We start from the raw sequence: 22,939 nt of genomic DNA, 5'->3' as shown, positions 1-22,939 counted from the left end.
TCTATTCTATTTAAAAATTGATCAAGTTTAGCATAATTGATATAGAATAACCCACAATCTATCTTTATCATATCATTTACTGCCCTAATGAAAAGTTAATCAAGGAAAGGCAGCAGTACCCTACAAGCAAATATAGTAAGAACTTGATTGCAGAGATGGTGAGCAGCCCAACCACAACTACTTTGTTTTCTTGCGTTGATTTTAATTTTGTTGTCTCCTCCATCAAAATGGACTCTTAACAGAATTAGCTCTGTAAAAATAAATCCAAATCTCATTGCTATATCTGTCGACATTTGTTCTTCAATGTCGTAACAAGTAACGCCTTTCAACTGCCCCCATATGACTTTTCCTTGTCTCTTTTGTTTGCTAGGGTACTGTCCAAATATTTGAGACGTGTACACGTACTGCTTACTCTAATGGCCACAAATTTTAATCTTATTTTGAATGTTTTTTAACTGGAAAATTGCTGAGATAATATAAGTGGCTTTTTTAATTCTCAATATAATTTAATTTAAAAATTATTTCTTCATTTAAGATGGATTGTACAGTATTAAACTAAAGACGTCATATGTTTTATATGTTTTTAAGTTAAATATGAAGATTTTATCTTTTAGATAAATGAAGAATTCTCCACAACTATATGACATTTTTAAATAAATGGAGAAGATTTTAAGACTATATGATATCTTTAAATCAATAAAAGAAATTTAATTTAAGAAATAATATGATAAATGTTTTATATGAGAAAATAATTATTCTCGTAACCGTATATGGGGGAGGGAGCTGTTTTTTTAACATATCATCTCTTTTGTCTTAAGCGACGCCACTAGGAGCTCAGAACTGTTTAAATCAAACTTTACTGCACTATTTTTTTACTCAAAATTTACAAGAACTGTTTGGTCAGGCAACCGAACGGTCCTAATCAAAAGAAAACCTACGGCCGACCAAAGTTCAAGCATAATCTTTTTTTCTTTGATTGTCCCAAAAATAAAAGGAAGGCATTTTTCATTCTTTTTTTTCTTTCGAAAAATGGCTGCAACCACACTCTCCGTCCGGCCGAACCGTCTAATTCCAGGCACCCATATTCCTAGACCACCGGTCAACTTTCCCAACCAAACCCAGCCTTCTTTTAAGCCCGCGAACACCGAGCCTTGGAGAATCGCGACAATCGTCCACGCCCCGCGAATATTAGCCGCTCGAGCTGGTTCACGAGCTGATGACTCCGCTCCGTTTGAGATGTCTGTTGAGAACGCTCTCAAGCTCCTTGGAGTTTCCGAAAGTGCTTCTTTTGATGATATTCTTCGCGCCAAGAATTCGATTGTGGCCTCTATTAAGGATGACCAGGAAGCTATTGCTCAGGTTAATTCCTTGCCATTCATTTTTCAATTTGAGAATTTTCTAAAGTTCAGTAGATTTGGGTAATTAAATATTCAACTTTTTCTTGTCTAAATTTGTTTATTTTGCTACTGTTAGCATTTCCAATCTTCTTTGTTTAAATTTTCAGATTCTTGCATATATTTCTGTTCTCGAAATTGGGGTTTGAGTTTTTTCTTTGTGTCGGTTTTCTGGATTTGATTTTTTTTTTCGTTTTAGAGTAATTAATTTTCTTTACAGCTACCCATCCAAAAAAAGGAAAAGAAAAAAAAAGTGTTCTTTATAGCATGTAATTTGCCATTTGTTACTGTTCTATCTAATTGGATAGTGTTTGATGGGCATTTCACATTTTCTAGATTAGACAAATGCTTGTTACATTGTTTCCATGACGTGAAATTATGATGCTTGTAGGCAAAGAACAAATGTTGATTCCCCCCCCCCCCCCAAAATAAGTATGAACTGTATGTTTTCAGTATCGGCTTGATATGGTTGTTTGTGTTTTTGTTTTAGGTTGAGGCTGCTTATGATATGCTGCTCATGCGGAGCTTAACCCAACGACGTGCCGGGAATGTCGTGGACAGAAGCATTAGATATGCAGATGTTAAACCTGTTAATCCTCCCGGGGTGCGATCAATGCCTCGGTGGGTGCAAACAACTTTGAAGAATTTACCCGTGTCAGTTGAAACTCCAGTTTCAACTGAATTGGGCATACAAGCCAGTGTGTATGGGGCTCTTATGGTTCTAACTTATGTGAATGAGTCCTCTGTGATTCCTTACGCCGGACCTGATGTTCCGGGGCTTATCTTAGCAAGTAGCTTTGGAGCTTCCTTGTACTTTATGACCAGAAAGAATGTGAAGTTAGGTACTGAGGATTCTTGCACATGGATTATATTGCTTGCTATAGAAAGTTTAATTATCTGTTACTTTTGTGAAACTTGAAAATCCAGTAATTGCTACTTGGTACATTTTTGTTTTTTCCATTTCAACGAAAGAAACGATGAAGGGGGAGTAAAAGAGAAGAGCAGAAGAACCTACAAAATTGTATATAATGGTGAAATGTGTATATGATGCTTTGGCAGTTTACTACAAATTTCACATATTTTTTATTAGCGACTTATATTTCGCAGGGTATATTGCTTGCGGAAACACATTACTAAAAAACTTCCGAATTTCATTTCATAATGCGTGGAAGAAGATTTGTAGTGGTTTTATGATCATTCTGTATTTCCAACCCTTCTCTCTGTGTTCCTGTCTAGTGATTTTTCAGGATTTTTAGTTCATTTCTCTATTTGAGCATACCTTTTCTGTTTTCCTTGAGTCGAACTTAGGCTATGCTATTGAAGTCCTTAAAAGCCAACGGAAGTTGGCATGCCATTGAGACTTTATGGCCCTTTATGCCAAAGCATGCCAATATATTAGACTGAATTATTGTACAAATTTTGAATTTGTTTAAACTTCTGTTTGGAGAAAAACATCTTAATTCCTTTCCTCCTTATCTTTGCAGGCAAGGCTACATTGATTACTATAGGGGGACTTGTTGCTGGTGCAGTGGTGGGATCAGCTGTTGAAAACTGGTTGCAGGTAGATATCGTCCCGTTTCTCGGAATACACTTACCGGCTACCGTTGTTAGTGAATTCATACTCTTCTTGCAGTTCTTGGTTTCTCTGTATCTAAGGTAGGAATAAGAGAATGTGGAATGACTGGAATCTAAATTGTAGAACCTGTAATTATTCATTTGCATGATCATAATCAAGCTTTTCTAGGATGTGTATCATTGCATGTTGTACAAAACTACAAATAGAAGATGGTGAAACTTCCTTCCCTCTGAAAACCTGATAAAATATTATGCTCTAATATGTGATTATTATTTTTGTTCGATCACTTCTTTCATGCATTCCTACCAAATTGTTGGTGGATTTCTGTATGTACCTGTTTGTATTAGCCATTACCATTTGTAACATTACTTCCGACAATCAATTTATTCATATATGGTTACCATGGTATTTTTTTTTAAAATTCATACACGATAGAGTTACTACCGACAATCAATTTATCCATTCATTCACGTCTATCATCGAACACTTGGGTTTTGGTTTAACGTGTTGCAATGTGTTACGGACATAACCTATTGGTCAGGTTCTTATGTCGACTCTTGAAAAGGATGTATCCCAAACAAGTTAATTTTATACATGATGATTGAATCTAGATTTATTTGGTCATTAAACTACGCGACACTTAGAAAAGGGATACTCTCCAGTCAATTTATCCATTCATGTAATGATTTGTTCAAAATAGACGACCTGCGTATCAGTACACTAGCTATATGATCCTAAGTGCCGAAAGACTTTGGATGGGAGTTCTCGCGGGATCTAGTGAAAGTTATAATCTATCCCCACAACTCAACTAATAGTGTGGTATTGCGCCCTTAGGCTCTGAATCATTTCTTTCTGTCTTAGATATTTTACCATCCATTTGATCTCAATACTTGCACACGTAGACCTAACGTGAGTTTAAAAGAATGTCGCTTACACCATAATAGCTCCAATTGTTAGCTCAAGGTAAGGAGATGGTGGAGACCTGACATCAAATCATTTCCCCTAAAAATATAAATAAACGTACTAAATATGACACCAATGGATGCTAGAATGTCTCAATCCGGGACACTTTGTAAAGGACTGCAATGGTCATTCTACAAGCGTGTCCTTGTCTAATATTACCTGGTTGCGTCACTATTCCCCACTCGATTGTCCCTGCATAATGCTCCCAAGGTTTGATATACCATCGGGGTTGCCTATCCAATGAATTATGATCATATCTGCTTGATCCACTATTAAATTATAATCAAAATGATATCATGGTCTATGATAAGTCGTGTCATCCTCCCCACTTACTATGTCGATGTCTTCATCAACACTGAACTACATCTTAATCATCTTGTTATATAGAGTTGACCATTCTCATATGATCCATTACTTTTCCTTAAGAATTAAGGTTGTGGTTCATTTAATGGGACATCCAAAACCATAGCTTTGGGTAGAGTACACCCACTTACCTCACATTGTTATCTTGTGTGTTGTTCTTGAGTTGATGCTTTTAAGATTGTAACCTTGAGGAATCTCCACTGTTATGTACTTCGCACTTTAAACAACATTACATCTTTAAAATCATATGATGAATTTCTTGGAGTGTTGCCCTTCGTGGACCTACCACTTTATGGCAGCTCCGGAGATGTGTCACGCATGATAAGGTCTAGACTAACCACTTCCGATGGCACTATAATGGTTCTAATCTATGAGAATTAGAACATGTTAGACATATCCCAACTGAAATTATATCGACCCCTTCCATGAATACATTGTCCAAACATATTCAACTTGATCAACTAGTACCCAACAATAGCATCCTCGATAAGAGCCAAAAGCTCCCTTTGAACCAATACCCAATTCAGGGTGAGGCTTGTTCTAGCACAAATTTTATGACAACCTTGAAAAAATTCAATTGGCTTTACCCACATCATAGGCCATATTTGATCACCCTAGATATTGTCTTATGCTCAAAGTTGTAGTTGAATTCACTATGAACTCTTATTACCTAACTGTCTTATTGTGGGTTATGACTGAGTGTTGTAATCTTTAGAGAGTAATCTTTCACAAATTTAATACCCACTTGGTTCTCTTCTAACACCAATTGAAAAAGTTCCCAATGTTATTTCAAAGCTGAGCTATAAATCATGATGTCATCCAAAATAGAAAACCATCAACTCTTTTATAACAATAATGAAATATATTTTTCATTATTAAACACAGAAACACAATCAACAAAAACACAATCAACAAAAACATTGGTTAACACAATATAATAACAAGAAATCTAAATGTCCATACTTAGGTATAAAAGTAGTTTTGGGTGTGTTTTGGATTCTCTTTGTGATCCAAATTGGTGAAATTCTCTCTCCAAGCATAATATTCTCCTTTATTCAATCTCGTGACATCGTGGTCATGAAAACAAAACTATGTTTTTCTATATTTAATGCATAACATTCTCTTCCACTTGATCTCGTAATACTTTTAATCAACCATTTAGATGGTATGTCAAAATGAAGATAGTTTTCTTTAGGTAGTTGGAAAAGAATATTGCAAAATCACACAGTTAGTACTGACATGACAAATTAAAAATAAAATCAGCAAGTGAACAACGAAAAATCGTGTCGTAGTGAAACCTTTGCCTTAGGAAAAAATCGTCCCGATGTGTGCAATTGCTTCAATAGGCGGATTGTCCACCGAGGTTAACACGATCGCTCCAAGAATTCATACACCCGAAAACCAGAGTGGACTGCCGACGGTATTGCTCTTCTCTTCACCGGAAAAATGAATTAAACTTTAGAGTATTGAGAAGAATTGTGAGTAGTTGAGAAGCTAAAATTGCCTCTCTATTTATAGGCTGAGCTTAGGGACAAAAACGTCAAAGTAAAAATTAGAAATAAATCTGATTTTAATTTTTCAATCTCGTGACATCGTGGTCATGAATACAAAACTATGTTTTTTTTTATATTTAAGGCATAACAATCTCTTCCACTTGATATCGTAATACCTTACTTCAACCATTTAGATGGTCTGTCAAAATGAAAAGATAGCTTTCTCTAGGTTGTTGCAAAAGAATACTGCAAAATCACACTATTAGTATTGACATAGCAGATTAAAAATAAAATCAACAAGTGAACAACGAAAAATCATGTCGTGGTGAAACCATTGCCTTAGAAAAAAAATCATTCTGATTTGTGTAATCGATTCAATAGGCGAACTGTCCCCCAAGGTTAACACGATCGCTCCAAGAATTCATACACCCTAAAATTAGAGTGGACTGCCGACGGTACTGCTCTTCTCTTCACTAGAAAAATGAAGTAAGCTTTAGAGTATTGAGAGTAATTGTGATTATTTGAGAAGCTAAAATTGCCTCTCTATTTATAGGCTGAGCTTAGGGACAAAGTGAAAATAAGAAATAAATCTGATTTTAATTTTGTTTAAATAACTGTCATAAACAAGTGAACCGCCACAAAGCAGTCTTTCTGTAATTAACTTCTATAACTGACACAATAAAACAGCAAATCATTATATACGATCACGACCACGTTCCGAGTCGGGCTCTATCACTCAACAAGTAAGGGAATAATAAACATTATAAATACCCGTGCCACTCGTATTTCCCACTCAATGTGAGATAGTGTCTAAGCATCACCAACACAGGTCATCTTGATTATCTCATACAATCCGTCCAAAACTTATGCTTGATGACTCTCTAATCCTACTTTGTTTTGGTCTCAAAATATCAGATGTGGAGTAAGATTTGAACTCTTGCAGGAAACAAAGCATCTTGACTCTTTCTCACATTCATCCATGATACCCAATTGTAAGATAACAAAGATTTTTCACATAGTCATGAGTTATGTCTCAAATTGAAATAGTTTTCCTTGCCCTCTTTTGACATTGCATTCCACAATCACAAAAAGGAAATGTTCCTCAACTATAATTTTTTTCATTATGAGTTAATAGAACACCCTCAACTATGAATTATCATTATAATATGATAGCATCACATACTTCACAAGAAAATTTCAAAGTTCAAGGCCTCTTTTATTAAATCACCATCTAAGTAGTGGCCTCTTTCTTCTTTTTTCCGTAAAATTTGATTAAACATGATCGTATGTCGATCCAAATTTAATTCTAATGAAAATTCTTTTATCATATGACACAATTTAACTAAAAAATGTTTTACCATAAGTTAATTGCCAGTCTCCCTCTTTCGATATCTTATTCCTAAATTCAATCTTAATTTATGTCAGCATGTTAATTATGAGATATGAGTTCTGAAGTTCATTTCTCTTCTTCTAGTTGTTTTGTTCAAGATCCTTAAACAAAATAGATTATTGGGACATGCTAGTTTGAGCTCATTTCTCCTTAAATATTTCCTTCTTCAATAGATGTTGCATCATCTTTTGTTATTCACACTTGTTATATTTTGACCTAAATTATAATTAGTGATTAAGTCGAATTTTATTATAATTATAGTGGTTAAAGATAGCTTAGTAATTAAGTTTATTTAATAAAATAAATATTTATTTTAGGCAAGAATTCTTATAGAATATGAGTTCTTGGTGGCCAACTATTTGACTCTATAAATAGAGATTATGTCTTAGTTTTTAGAGTCATTAGCGAAGCCAACCTTATACGAGGGGTGTCATATGACACCCCAAAGTTTTTGAAATTTACAAATTTAACACCTTAAAATATATATTTTTTAAATTTGACTGCCCAAAATAAATATTTTGACACGTCAAAAATATTTTTTAATTAAATTTGACACCTCAAAATAATTTTTCTAACCCCCCTGTTTAGCGTAATATAAAAAATAATTATTTTGGAGAGATATAATCTTTTTTTGGAATCTATGCAACTTTAGGGGTTAATGTTACAGAGATAGTTTTGTAGGGACGTTGGAATAGTATTTTAGATATACTGGGTTTTGGACATGTATTTGCACTCTTCATGTTTTCTAAATTTATAGTGAATTATTGTTCATTTCACCTATGGAGGTAGACAAGGTTGAACCATGTTAAATCTCGTCTTTTATGCATGTCTTATTTTATGTTGATATTAATTTGGTTATTTTTTCGCTTCCAAATTCCTAACAACTGGTATCATTGGCTATGGTTCGAGCTATGGAGTTTTGAAGGAATTTGTTAATTGATACGGATTTTGTTAGCGACTTTGGAGACATGTATGAAAAATTTGATACAATGAGTTTTTAGTCACAGGGGAGTAATTCCTGATTGATCTAGTGATACTTCGATGGATATTGCGTAAGAATTAAAGTTGTTGAAGACTTGACAACAGTGTTTCAATGAATATACGACTTACATAAAGATCGAAGTTGTTGAAGACTTGGAGATCAATTTTTTTTAAATGAAATTTTGGTCCAGGAGGAGATTTGTTATATTTTGACCTAAATTATAATTGGTGATTAAGTTAAATTGTATTACAATTATAGTGGTTAAAGATTGGTATTTAAGTTTATTTAATAAAACAAATATTTATTTTAGAGTTTATGTCTTATCCTTTAGAGTAATGGTAACGTGAGAGAGAATTATTCTTGGTGACCTATTTGACTATATAAATAGAGATTATGTCTTATCCTTTAGAGTAATGGTAATGTGAGAAAGAATTATTTTATAATCTCTGTAACTTTTGGGTTTATGTTGCAGATATAGTTTTGTAGGAACGTTGGAAGAGTGTTTTAGGATATACAAGGTTTTAGTATCTATACTGGATTTTGGGATAAATGTGATATCATGTATATGTACTATTCGTATTCTCTATGTTTATATTGAATTAATGTTCATCTCGCTCGTGGAGGTAGGTAAGACCGAACCATGTTAAATCTCGTCTCTCGTGCATGTCTTATTTATGTTGATATTTTAGACACCCGTTTTTGTCCGGGTCTTTTTTTATTTTAATTTATTATTATTATTATTATTTTCTTATTTACGTATTACTTTTTTTGTGTAACCCAATACTGGAGCCCAAACCACTGAAGACTAGCAGTACAAGACTTGACCCAAGAGGGTCCAATAACCCGACCCAGTACAAGACCCAACAAAACCGTGACTCATCAGACTCAACCCGATTGCAACCCGGAGCCCATATCCAACCCGACCCAAAACCTAAAAACATTAGGGTTTTAGGTGGATTTTTAGCGCTGCTTAACTGCAACCCTTGGATCTGGACCCATCTAACGGTCTAAGTCACTTAGGGAGTTTAGGGTTTTAACCCAGTGCATCTGTTACCACCGTCATTGTTTCTTCTGCCACATATTACCTCTGACATTGCCGTGCAACCTATGGAGACAAAGAATCATTTCAACAGTGAAAAGAGATAGCAAATCAGAGAAAAAACAGAAAAAAATCTATAGATATCCCAAGGATATCTACAATATCATAGGCTAGAACAGGGCACTCATACACTGTATTTATAAAACTTTTATTTTGGTCACTATTATGTATTTTGGGTTGAATCCTGAATTATGCGTGTATGTTTTACTTTCATTATATTTTAGTCCTTTTTTTTAGTTTTGGGTTTATTTCATTTCTAGTACCTGTATTATTTGACATTTGTGATATGGGTTCTGGTTTATTTTTAGTTATTGTTTAGCCCCTCAAGTTTGGTTAAATATCATTTTGGTCTCTGAAATCATCATATGTCTTTATTTTGTTTGTATTTTGGGTTATAATGTTTAATGATTTTTATTTTAATCATTTATGTATGAATATTTTACATATTATGTAGTTATTTATAAACATATGTATATTATTGGTTCTATTTATTGTATATGTTTTATTTCACATTTTCCATTAGTGTTTGTTTCCATGGGTTTTCTTTATTTAACTATTACTCGAATGTTTTTCAAGAACACCAATTTGTAGAATGAGCGTGGAAAGCACTTCTTGGTCGAAGTAGTGCGATTCGATACAATATTTGAACGAAATGTGAACTTGAAATAAATCAATTTTATTTTACTAATTAATTCATTTTTATTTTAAGTTGGATAATGCAATGCTTGTTTTTCTAAGTAGCAATTTATTTTATTTTACACAAATATCGATCTTCTATTTATATTCGATTAACGTTTTTAAAATCGATGAGGGAATATTCTTTTACTGATAAAAAATAGGCGAGATAGCTTTCCCAATGGAGGATTGCTAATTTCCAGATTTCTTTTCGAGTTAAAGAATTTTCTCTAATTAATTAATTCGAAGAAAATTAGTTAACGTTCAATAAACGAATCATATTTTAACTTTACATTCGATTCATACTTTCCACCATTACAATAATGTGTAAGCGACACAGTACCAATTTTGGGCGCTGTGGGGGTGCTTATCCTTCACCACGCATAACTAACTCTCGAACCCATTTTAATCGAATCTTTGTAAACACTGACTAGTTTTTTGTCTAAAAATGATTTTTTTCTTAAAAGTATTTTTAAAAGACGTTTTTAGGTATTCGACCTACTTAACCTAAAGGTCGATGGTGACTCTTTTTCCATTTAATTCAAATCAATTCAAAATCGTCAATTTTTCAAATAAAAGTCATAATTGTTTTAAAAAAATGGTTATGACAGCTTGGCGTCTCTACTGGGGACTTTTTTTAGAGAGTCAGGCTGTAAGCCGCTTACACATTGTTGTTGTGGTGGAAATTATGAGTTTGAGTCTTTAGTTAACTTATGATCCATTTATTGAAGTTTTTAATTGCTTCATTTTTAATTGTCATACTAACATTTGAATTTTTTTTCTTTTAGCTCTGTCCAAGTTTTTGTCGAGATTTTTTCTTTTCTATTTTTTAGTCAAAGGTAGGTACGTTCCTCCTCACAAACATCACGTGCATTTTCATAACATGAGCTCTAGACACGAGCTTCAACCCAATTATGTCAGGGGTGAATGCTTTACTCTCGTAATAATTTATTCTTCATATGAGTTTTAGCAAATAACCCATGGGATGCATACTTATACCTTCGCAGGGATTTATTCCTCATATGGGTATAAGGCAGCGGATCCCCTTGATGAGTGTTCAGAATAGTTAATCTTTGCTCGTTATTTCTTCGGTTTTGTGAAGTCATTGTTGTTGATTTGGTTGTGTTATGCCTATTTTCGTGCACGTCCTTACTTTCCAAAATTAGTGATAAAACATGCGAATTCTACATTTTTTTTTATTATTTGGTCATGACTGGAGACATGGGCACGACTCTGGACACGACGCGGTCTGACGTGGCAGTTTCTAGAAGGTCCAGTCAGCGGCGGTTTCTAGAAGACTTCATCCGCACGCCTTTTGAAAGATTGACGAGTAGAGTTGCATTTGGAGACTAGTTTAAGTTTGAATTTAAATTTAAAAACAATTATCTTTTGTATTATTTTATTATTTTCTTTACTTATCCTTTAGGCTTTGAGAGGTTATAAATACCCACTTGGGGTAAGCCTAAACCCATCACTCAAATTACATTATTATTTTCTCTCTAGTTTTATTAAAGTTTTCTCTTTTTACTTTTCAAGTTTTTCCCTTTTTTCTTTTATTTTCAAGCTTTGTTTTCAAAATGCTAAGTATGACTTTTGTCATGCTTAGCTAAACTTTTCAAAAGCCGAGAGCTGTCACGATGATTCAATTCCAATGGGAGAATTGAAACGGTCCCTTAATATCTTTGGAATATCTCTCTCAATCTCTGCGCTTATTTTTCAAAATCAAAACAGTTTTCAAAATCAAAGATTGACTTTGGTCAAGAGGTTGTCATGATTAAATGTGTGGGAGAAAGATTCGGCTTATAGAAAGCAATTTGATTTCCTGGGAACACACTTGGCGAGATAGTTTTGCCAAGAGGGAATTGAGATCGGAAATGACGGTTATAGAAGCAACAATCAGAGTCGGACGCTACGAACTTAAACGATAATTAATCTACGATAATTGATATCGTTAGAATCAATTATCGAAGCCGAAATCAAAGATTGCATTGGGTGTTCGGTATACAAGATAGAGTCACGGGGATAGCCCTTGTAGACAAAGTAACCGACGTGAATCCCGAAGAGAAAATCTTATTTGATGATCTAAAGGAAATTGAATCAAAGCGAAGCTTAAGGCAATTTTTACCATATTTATTCACAATCTTCATCATCTTATTTTTACTTTAATTGCTTTAATTTATTTACTCGTTTTTACTATTTAAATCTCATATTGCAAACCCCCCATTTTACTATTTTCGCCTAGTTAAAAACCATTCAAACATAAATTTGTGATTTTCTAAGTCCCTGAGGATTCGACCCTTATTTCTCTATACTACGTATCTTCTTATTTATTAATTGAGAAAAGGAATTTATTTTGACACCGAAACGACAGTTGTCAAATTGGCGCCGTTGCAGGGGACTTCGCCAAAGTTACTAATTTTTGTTTGTTTATGATTTATGACCAGGACTAATCCGGGCACATTACTGGAGTACAACCCGGAGATTGAAGCTAAAGCTAGGAGACTCCACGCACAGACACTTCGGGAAAGAAAGAGACAACAAACAAACCAAGAAGAAGAATCAAATTCAGGTAATACAAATATGATGGCTGAACTTACTATTCGGGAGTTAGCCGCGACACCTACTGAATAAGTGCCTTTGAGCATTGATTTTCCCCAAGGTGAAACTCCATACCAGTTGAAAACTGGCCCTAATTCATCTCATCCCTACATTCCGCGGATTTCCAAACGAGGATCCACACAAACATCTCATGGAATTCCACAAGGTCTGCTCTAATATGACGCCACAGGGAGTAACCGAGGACCAAATAAAACTTAGAGCTTTTCCTTTTTCCTTACCTGATTCGGCTAAGGAGTGGTTATTTTATCTTCCTCCTAATTCTAATACTACATGGGCTCACATGACTCGTCTTTTTCTTGACAGGTTTTTCCTTACGGCAAAAGTAAGTGAACTACAAAGAAGAATACTCGGAATCAAACAGGTTGATGGAGAGTCACTTTACGACTACTGGGAGCGGTTTAAGAAGTTATGTTCTAGTTGCCCACAACACGGGTTAACTGAACAAACACTCCTTCAACACTTTTATGAAGGATTATCTCCCTTGGAAATGAAGATGATCGACGCTGCCAGCGGCTGAGCTTTAGTGAATATGACTCCCACCGAGGCAAGGCACTTAATATCGACGATGGCTGCAATCTCCCAACAGTTTCACGCAAATAATGAACCTTCTCGAAGGGTTCATGAGATAAGTTCATCTTCCTTAGAAAATAAAATAGACAAAGTAACAATTTGAGTCGGACGCTACGAACTTAAACGCTAATTGATCTACGACAATTGATGTCGTTAGAATCAATTATCGAAGCCGGAATCAAAGATTGCCTTGGGTGTTCGGTATACAAGATATAGTCACGGGGATAGCCCTTGTAGACAAAGTAACCGATGTGAATCCCGAAGAGAAAATCTTATTCGATGATGTAAAGGAAATTGAATCAAAGCGAAGCTTGAGGCTATTTTTACCATATTTATTCACAATCTTCATCATCCTATTTTTACTTTAATTGCTTTAATTTATTTACTTGTTTTTACTATTTAAATCTCATATTGCAAACCTCCCTATTTTACTATTTTTTGCCTAGTTAAAAACCATTAAAACATAATTTTGTGATTTTCTAAGTCCCTGAGGATTCAACCCTTATTTCTCTATACTACGTATCTCCTTATTTATTAATTGAGAAAAAGGAATTTATTTTGACACCGAAACGACAGTTGTCAAATTGGCGCCGTTGCTGGGGACTTCGCCAAAGTTACTGATTTTTGTTTGTTTCTGATTTATGACCAGGACTAATCCGGGCACATTACTGGAGTACAACCCGGAGATAGAAGCTAAAGCTAGGAGACTCCACGCACAGACACTTCGGGAAAGAAAGAGACAACAAACAAACCCAGAAGAAGAATCAAATTCAGGTAATACAAATCCGATGGCCGAACTTACTATTCGGGAGTTAGCCACGACACCTACTGAACAAGTTCCTTTGAGCATTGATTTTCCCCAAGGCGAAACTCCATACTAGTTGAAAACTGGCCTTATTCATCTCCTCCCTATATTCCGCGGATTGCCAAACGAGGATCCACACAAACATCTCAAGGAATTCCACATGGTCTGCTCCAGTATAACGCCACAGGGAGTAACCGAGGACCAAATAAAACTTAGAGCTTTTCCTTTTTCCTTAGCCAATTCAGCTAAGGAGTGGTTATTTTATCTTCCTCCTAATTCTAATACTACGTGGGCTCACATGACTCATCTTTTTCTTGACAGGTTTTTCCCTACGGCAAAAGTAAGTGAACTACGAAGAAGAATACTCGGAATCAAATAGCTTGATGGAGAGTCACTTTACGACTATAGGGAGCGGTTTAAGAAGTTATGTTCTAGTTGCCCACAACACGGGTTAACTGAACAAACACTCCTTCAACACTTTTATGAAGGATTATCTCCCCTGGAAATGAAGATGATCGACGCTGCCAGCGGCGGAGCTTTAATGAATATGACTCCCACCGAGGCAAGGCACTTAATATCGACGATGGCTGCAAACTCCCAACAGTTTCACGCAAATAATGAACCTTCTCGAAGGGTTCATGAGATAAGTTCATCTTCCTTAGAAAATAAAAAAGACAAGTTAACCGAAGTCGTAAACTCTCTTGTTGCAGGAAAGATAGGAAAAAACCAATTATGTGGAATATGTGTATTACCTGATCATTCGACAGAAGGTTGTCCACTGATTCAAGATGACGCAGCATCTCAAGTCAATACAATCGGGGATTTTTCGGGTCCTCCCCAAAGAGCTTATAATCCCTACGACAATACATACAACCCAGGATGGATGGATCATCCGAATTTCAGCTATGTTCAGAACTCAAGACCAAATCAAGGCTGTCAAGCGAGACCACCTCCACCACAACAACAACCGCAAAAGAAATCACTAGAGTCGATTGTCGAGAGGTTAGCACTATCCTAGGAAAAATTCCAGAATCATACTAAAGCCCACTTACAAGAGATAGACAAGCAGATGAGCCAACTGGCTCAAACCGTAGGTCGCTTGGAATCACGAGGTAAACTTCCATCTCAAACTGAAGTAAACCAGAGGGGGAACGTCAGTGCCATCACTCTTCGGAGCGGTACAGTAGTGGCACCACCTGTTGCATCAAACGAAGCAACCCAAAAGGAGAAAAAGACTGATGATTCAGGGTCCCAGAAAAAGAATAACGAAGAACAAATAGACAACCTGACACCATCCCCCTACGATGACCTTTTCCATCAAGGTTAGTTAAAAAGGACAAAAAATTGAGGAAACGGAAATATTAGACGTACTTCAGAAGGTGAAAGTTAACATACCTCTCATTGAGGTTATTCGGAAGGTTCCAAGGTATGCCTGATTTTTAAAGGATCTCTGTACAGCAAAAAGAAAGCTTACTGGAGTCGAGAAAGTAAGCCTAGGAGAAAACGTCTCAGCCGTTTTCCAACGAAAGTTACCACCTAAACTGAAGGACCAAGGTATGTTCCCAATCCCTTGTAAAATTGGCAAGGTTGAGATTAAGCGAGCTATGTGTGATCTTGGTGCATAAATTAATGTAATGCCTCTATCTTTCTATGAAATGGTCACTAACGATCCTTTGAAGGAAACAAAGATTTCGATACAGCTTGCCGACAGGTCAGTGATCTATCCTGAAGGACTCTCAGAGAATGTATTGGTGGAGGTAAACGAATTGATATTTCCCATCGATTTTTATATAATCGACATGGAGAATGATCTCACGAGCACATAATCTGATATTCTTTTGGGGTGCCCTTTTCTGAGCACTGTACACACAAAAATTGACGCGAGGAGCGGAATTTTAACTATGGAATTCGACGATGAGATCGTTAAATTTGACGTATACAAGGCAATGAGATATCCTGATAAAGTGGAAAGTTTAAATTCTGTTGATTTAATTGATCCTTTGGCTGATGAATTTTTAAAGACTAATTTTTCCTTTGATATATGCAGGGAGCTAGAGGGTCATGATGAAAACGTGAATTATGATCATACATAATTGAATTTGATTTATTATAAGACTAAAGTTTTACCTTCTGTTCTGCAAGCACCCGAAGTTGAACTTAAACAGCTTCCTGATCACTTGAAATACGCCTTCCTCAGATCAAACAACACTCTGCCAGTAATCATATCAAAAGGGTTATACGAGGAGGAGGAAAAAGACTTGATCTCGATTTTGCGCCAATACAAGGAGGTTATAGGATGAACCATCGCTGACATAAAAGGATTGAGTCCATCTACTTGTATGCATAAAATTAAAACCGAAGAAGGCGCAAAACCAACATGTGAGGGTCAATGCCAGCTAAATCCACCAATGATGAAAGTGGTAAAAAAGGAGATACAAAAACTCCTAGATGCAGATATTATATATCCAATTTTGGATAGCAAATGGGTAAGTCTGATACATGTAGTTTCTAAAAAAATAGGAGTTACTGTGATCAAAAATTCTGAAGGGGAACTTGTGCCAACACGAGTTTAGAATGGATGGAGAGTCTGCATCGATTACAAGAAGTTGAATTCTTTAACTCGAAAAGACCATTTTCCTCTTCCATTCATAGATCAGATGATAGAATGATGAGCCGGTAAATCTCACTATTGTTGTCTTGATGGATTTTCATGTTTCTTCCAGATTCCAGTAGCAACTGAAGATCAAGAAAGGACGACATTCACATGCCCCTTTGGCACCTTCGCTTACCGACGTATGACTTTCGGACTTTGTAATGCACCTGCCACATTCCAAAGATGTATGATTAGTATTTTTTTTTATTTTATTGAGAAAGGTACTGAAGTTTTCATGGATGACTTCACTGTTTACGTCAATTCATTCAAGGAATGTCTATTAAATTTGAAAAATGTGTTACGTAGGTGCCTAGAATTTAACCTTGTTTTGAATTATGAAAAGTGTCACTTTATGGTTGATAAAGGTTTAATTCTAGGACATATTGTTTCATCTAAAGGAATTGCGGTAGACAAGGCAAAAACCGATATAATACGTTCACTTCCTTACCCCACTACGGTGAGGGAAATTCGTTCTTTCCTCGGTCATGTAGGTTTTTACCGTAGATTCATTAAGGACTTCTCTAAGGTGGCGCAACCATTGTGCGAGCTCTTACAGAAGGATAAAATCTTCAATTTCGACCAAAAATGCCAAGAATCATTCGACATATTAAAGGAAAAGTTGGTTTCGGCACCCATAGTCCAACCGCCAAATTGGGACTTTCCCTTTGAAGTTATGTGTGATGCTTCGGATGGAAGTGTTGGAGCTGTGCTCGGGAAAAAGATCGGGAAAGAGCCTCACGTTATCGCTTATGCGTCCCGTACCTTAGATTCCGTACAACGGAATTATTCGACTACCGAAAATGAATTATTCGCTATTATTTTTGCATTAGATAAATTTAGATCACATCTTCTTGTCACTAAAGTTGTTGTTTTCTCTGATCATGCAGCCTTGAAGTACTTTCTCAACAAAAAAGAGGTGAAACCACGACTAATCCATTGGATCTTACTCCTCCAAGAATTCGATTTGGAAATCAAGGACAAGAAAGGATGTGAGAACTTAGTGGCCGATCACTTAAGCTGGCTTCCAATCACTATAGTTGATCCTCCCATTCGTGAAGAATTCCCGGAGGAAAGCTTGATGATGGCGCAAAAGTCAACACCTTGGTTCACAGATATAGTTAATTACTTAGCTACAGGTAAATTGCTATCTGATTTAACGAGATCCGATGTAAACCGTATCGAGAGAGAATCTCGTTTCTTCATTTGGGATGATCCATATCTCTGGAAGCATTGTTCAGACCAGGTAATTCGACGGTGTGTTCCTGAAAGCGAGGTAAGCTCAATTTTAAATTTTTGTCATTCGTATTCGTGTGGCGGACACTTTGGACCGAAGCGAACTGCTCATAAAATTTTGGAATGCGGATTTTTTTGGCCTCATATTTTCTGTGATGCTTACTTGTTTTGCAAGTCGTGTGATAATTGTCAACGTGCAGGTAATTTGAGTTGAAGAAATAAAATACCCCTTAATCGGAGTCAGACGCTACGAACTTAAATGATAATTGATCTACGACAATTGATGTCATTAGAATCAATTATTGAAGCCGGAATCAAAGATTGACTTGGGTGTTTGGTATACAAGATAGAGTCACGGGGATAGCCCTTGTAGACAAAGTAACCGACGTGAATCTCGAAGAGAAAATCTTATTCGATGATCTAATGGAAATTGAATCAAAGCGAAGCTTGAGGCAATTTTTACCATATTTATTCACAATCTTCATCATCCTATTTTTACTTTAATTGCTTTAATTTATTTACTCGTTTTTACTATTTAAATCTCATATTGCAAACCCCCCCATTTTACTATTTTTCGTCTGGTTAAAAACCATTCAAACATAAATTTGTGATTTTCTAAGTCCCTGAGGATTCAACCCTTATTTCTCTATACTACGTATCTCTTTATTTATTAATTGAGAAAAAGGAATTTATTTTGACACCGAAATGACAGTTGTCACCCCTCGAATTAAACTAGTTCTGTTCGAAACCTCTAATGGGTGAGGATCGAGGGTTTGGCAGCCCAAGGGGCACTGACATCAAGGATAATTCGGGTACCCTTTTCCTGTTAGAGTTGTCGATAGTAGTTTTCGTCCGAGTAACGTTAATATTATATATATTATTATATAATAATATTATTATTAATATTATTAATATTAATTAATATTACAAATGGAAGCCCAAATTACAAGTGAGGAGGCCTAGTTACAAAGCAAATTTAGACCTGGTTACAATCAAACCCGAGCTCGATCTAGACTCAAACCCAACAGATTTGATCCAGGCCTAAATCCAGCAGGCTCGTGAGAAGACCCATCAACAGCTAGGGTTTACCCTATCTTCTCCAGCGCCGCCACTCTTCCATAGTCGTACGATCAGAGGCAAAATCCAAGGGTCCACAGTCCTCTAGCAGGAACCCTAGGGTTTCATTACCCTAGGGTTATCATCTCTCCACCGCCTGCACTACTCTAATCCAACACTGCCATGATGTCGTCGCCTCTCCAGATCTCTCTCGAAGATTTTAGAGGCCACACAAGAGTCGCACAACACATCACCCTAGGGTGAGTCACCATTGTAGGTCTGGTGACTCACCAGCAGGGATAATCATGATGGCCGGTTTCCAGGGGCTATATAATCCCTGACCCTGCAAGGAAAAAAACACAAGACAACAAAAAGAAAGAAGAGAGACAACATCAAGAAAGAAGAGAGAAAAAAGTAAGAAAGAAAAGAGACACAACAACATTGAGAAAAACAGAAAAATGAGAGCAGCAAGAAGTAAACAAAAAACCACATCAGCAGATAAGTCGAAAAGAACGCTTACCATCGTCCGAGTAGCTTCGACATTAGTGGGAATTCTAAAAGCCGAAGGTATTTACGTAGATCTACGGATTTTGGTAGAGATTTAGGTAAAAAGGAGATCGGAATTGTGTTTAGAATATCTTGGGCTTCGATTTGGTGTGTTTTGGTATTTTTTTTACCACCATGAGCGGTGGCCGGGGGAGGCTGTCGATGGTGGCGATCGGTGGCCGACTGGTGGTCGAATCTTCCTCCGGTGAAGAAGTCTAGAGAGAAGTCAGAGCTTCTCTCTCTAAGAGAGAGAAGCAAAAGAGGGAAAATGGTGAGAAATGGCCTAGTTAGGGTTTATTTATACCCTCCCCAAAACTACGTCGTTTTGGGGAGGGGCTTCTGAGTAATTAACATGTGGGCAAATCACTTTCAGGTTCCCTATAGGTTTTGTAAAATTCAATTATGGTCACAAAACAGGTTTTTACTCTTTTCAATTCGATTTTTCAATTTTTTTATTTATGTTTTAATCACTGTTATATTTATATATATTTGGGTTAAATTACATAGTTAGTACCTTATTTCAGTATTATTTCGAATTATAATAGTTAATATTATTATTTTATGTATTAATCATCAATTATAATTATTATATGGTTAATTATTATTGATTTTTTACTACTAGGATTATTATCATATATAATTTATTAAATTAATTTGATATGATTTTAATATTAAATATTATAATTAATAATATTTATATTAAATATTTAGTATTTATCTATATTAAATTATTTGTAAATTTAAATTTAAAGAGAAAATTTATAATTTATTGCAAAGACACAAATTAATAAATACCGGTACCAATTTTGGCATTATGGGGGTGCTAATCCTTCCCCATACGTAACCGACTCCCGAACTCATTTTTCTGGTAAGCAGACTCGAGTTGTATTATTTTAATATTATTATTAGGAATTTTATTAGAATAATATGATATTTTGGTGACCAATCTCACCAAATTAAAAGATTGGTGGTGACTCTACAACTTGGTGTTTCAACTGATTCAAGGAGGATAAACACTTACTTTTTCAAGACTAGTTACACCTTTGGGTGTACTATTTTCTCTCTCCATCGTCGGGAAGAGAAACGTCTCGACAGCTTGGCGACTCCACTGGGGAATTAAAAAAGAGAGTCCAGCCACCAGTTTTATTTGTCTTTGCAATAAAATAATAAATTTGTTTTAATTTTGTTATGATTATTTTAATTAACTTACTAACTCTTTGTTTTTTGTGTATACAGATTTAATTTTGGGTCATTAAAATAGAATAATAGGGTGTACATTACTTTATTCCTTTTTATGCTTTTCCTCACCCACTGTGCACTGCATTCATGACATGAGATAAAACCCCACTCTTATCCTATTTAGTTCGAATGAGAAACTACTCCCTCATATGGTTTTCACCTCCGTATGGGATAGGGAACCATTCTTTGAACTCACACCTTATGTTCCTCGTGTGGTTTTCACCTCCGTATGGACATAAGGAAGTGTGTTCCTTCGAATTGAACTTAATTTGAAAGTCTGTAATGGACCAGGATTAAGCGCTTGACAGTCCAAGGGGACACCAACAAAGGATAATTCGTTGACCTTTCTACCCTAAAACCAAAACTCAGCATATAATATAATCTAGAACTTGAGTCTAAGTGGAACTTAACCCAAATATGTCTTAAAATGTTAGCACACAAGGGAAAGCACGTTGATCCTTTTATTTTATTTTCTAAATAAAGAATGGAACTAGAAATCATGAGGTTAGGATGTATATATATAATAGATATGATCTTTTCTTTTCATTAATTGGTACTAACCAGTTTTCTTATCTTTATTTATTCTGGAGATGCATATATTAATTGTTCTGTTTGTATTTTGCATAATCATGACATACTCAAGGGTGTGGATTCAAGAGTGATTATCAGAATCAAAGGTTTTCATTATGGACAAAGGGTTTCATGATCAAGTAAATTGAAAAGTAGCTAAAGAAGGGTATCTTGAGAAGGCTTTTAAAATAATGGAGGGGTATCCACATAAAAATCCTGTTAAATTGGTATCGAAAGCATTTTATGGTAAGAGCATCAATAGAAGTAGTTGCAAGGGAAAGAGTTTTTATGAAGCTCAAGCTCGTTTTTGGAAAGACGAAAACAAGAAATTGAGCACAGAGGTCGAAGCCATGCTTAATTATTTTCAAAAAATCAGTCAAACCTTCAAATATGTTGGACTAGGAAATGTCCTAGAAGAATGGATAGCATGAATCATTAAATTGAAGAGTGATGCTAATCACTGGAAAAAGATACATGAGGATCAAGAAAAGAAGTTTTCCTGTGACTTACAAATTGTTGAAGAATTGTGCAATGCAGCCATCACCAATTTGGAAAAATGTCAAGCTAAAAACCAGATATTGAAGAAGGATATAACCAATATGAAAACTTCATATATGATCCATCAATGTGAGATTAATGCTGAACTGAAAGCTATCAGAACTCAAAACCACGTATTGATGAAAATAGTGGATGATTATGGAGATATGGTACAAGAACTTCTTGAACACAAAGATTCTCTAATAAAGAAAATGAGCAATATTGTCTACAACTTTAAGAAATGGCAGGTAAGATTCAAAAGAAATATAATGACATGAAGAAAGTTGCTGCTCAAGCAAGCAAGGTGGCCCTCAAGCTGGTAGACTTAGCTGACTTTACAAAGGAGCTGGAGTAGAATGATAACTCAATTCTGGAGCATAAATGGAAATTAACTTGGCTTTTTAAGGAAATAGAAAAATTAGGAGTGAAAGTTATCCCTTATATGTAATTATACTCTGGATGTACTAAAAAAACCTTTTTTGTGTTCAATTGAATTTGTTTTAAGATAATCACACTTGAATTACACTCTTTCATACATGCATTTACATTTATATTTGTATTTAGATTCATGTTTTGCATAGTATGATAACGTGTGACATGGAAGAAATCAGTGAAATATTTTGAAATTAGAAGTTTTGAAAATCAGGGGCAAGTCTTTAAAAAGATTAAAAGCAATAATTGGAATATTAGCTCGAGTTGGAAAGATCAAAAGAATCCAAGAACAACTTATAGAAATCCAACGAGAAATGCTTAAAGAAACAAGAATGTTCCAAGCTGAGTCCAGGGAACAGATCTCTAAGCTAATGAATACGATGGTTACTCTACTGTATGGGGAGAAGATGTTAGAAGACTCTATTGAGCATGAAAAGATAAAAGCCTTGGGAAAAAGTCCAGATTTCAATGATGCAATTACTGATATTATGACAAATGACCAATAACCTATTGTGGAACTCAGAAATCTAACTCATCTTTATGGATCAGGAAATATGATAGAGGATATGGAAATTGAAGTTAGTTCAAAGAAGAAAAATATGGAATAAGTCCCATTGAAAAAGGATTAAAAAAGGAAAGAAGGAAAAGATGACGACACATATCATTCCAATTCCAATCTCATATTCAGAGTTGTTACCCTTTCTCTTTGAAAGTGGTCTTGTGACACCCATTCCTCCTAGTACT

General features: G+C 35.4%; 1 protein-coding gene across 3 annotated transcripts; it reads left to right on the top strand.

Moving 5' to 3' along the window:
* The first annotated feature begins 976 nt into the window (after positions 1-976).
* Positions 977-21,925, top strand: LOC120208642 (protein CHAPERONE-LIKE PROTEIN OF POR1, chloroplastic-like). 3 transcript variants are annotated; one of them, XM_039207861.1, is made up of 4 exons: positions 984-1,359; positions 1,885-2,236; positions 2,879-3,066; positions 21,914-21,925. In XM_039207861.1, exons 1-3 carry the CDS (start codon positions 1,030-1,032, stop codon positions 3,052-3,054), a joined length of 858 nt encoding a protein of 285 aa, XP_039063792.1. In that variant the 5' UTR covers positions 984-1,029; the 3' UTR covers positions 3,055-3,066; positions 21,914-21,925. The 3 variants fall into 3 exon arrangements, with proteins under 3 accessions (XP_039063794.1, XP_039063792.1, XP_039063793.1); XM_039207863.1 differs by lacking the exons at positions 2,879-3,066; positions 21,914-21,925 and adding an exon at positions 2,367-2,411 and having other exon boundaries at positions 977-1,359; XM_039207862.1 differs by lacking the exon at positions 21,914-21,925 and having other exon boundaries at positions 2,879-3,223.
* The last annotated feature ends 1,014 nt before the right edge of the window (positions 21,926-22,939 follow it).

Source organism: Hibiscus syriacus, unplaced genomic scaffold, assembly GCF_006381635.1.
Source record: "Hibiscus syriacus cultivar Baekdansim isolate YM2019G1 unplaced genomic scaffold, ASM638163v2 tig00016725_pilon, whole genome shotgun sequence".
Classification (NCBI taxonomy): Eukaryota; Viridiplantae; Streptophyta; class Magnoliopsida; order Malvales; family Malvaceae; genus Hibiscus; species Hibiscus syriacus.
Note: the sequence above shows the minus strand (reverse complement) of the source record. Positions and strands in the feature narration are given on the sequence as shown.

Excerpts from the sequence above, each read along its gene's own strand:
- LOC120208642 (XM_039207861.1), top strand. The coding sequence starts at position 1,030 with ATGGCTGCAACCACACTCTCCGTCCGGCCGAACCGTCTAATTCCAGGC. Across the intron at positions 1,360-1,884 it reads ACCAGGAAGCTATTGCTCAG|GTTGAGGCTGCTTATGATAT; the intron begins GTTAATTCCTTG and ends TTTTTGTTTTAG. Across the intron at positions 2,237-2,878 it reads CAGAAAGAATGTGAAGTTAG|GCAAGGCTACATTGATTACT; the intron begins GTACTGAGGATT and ends TTATCTTTGCAG.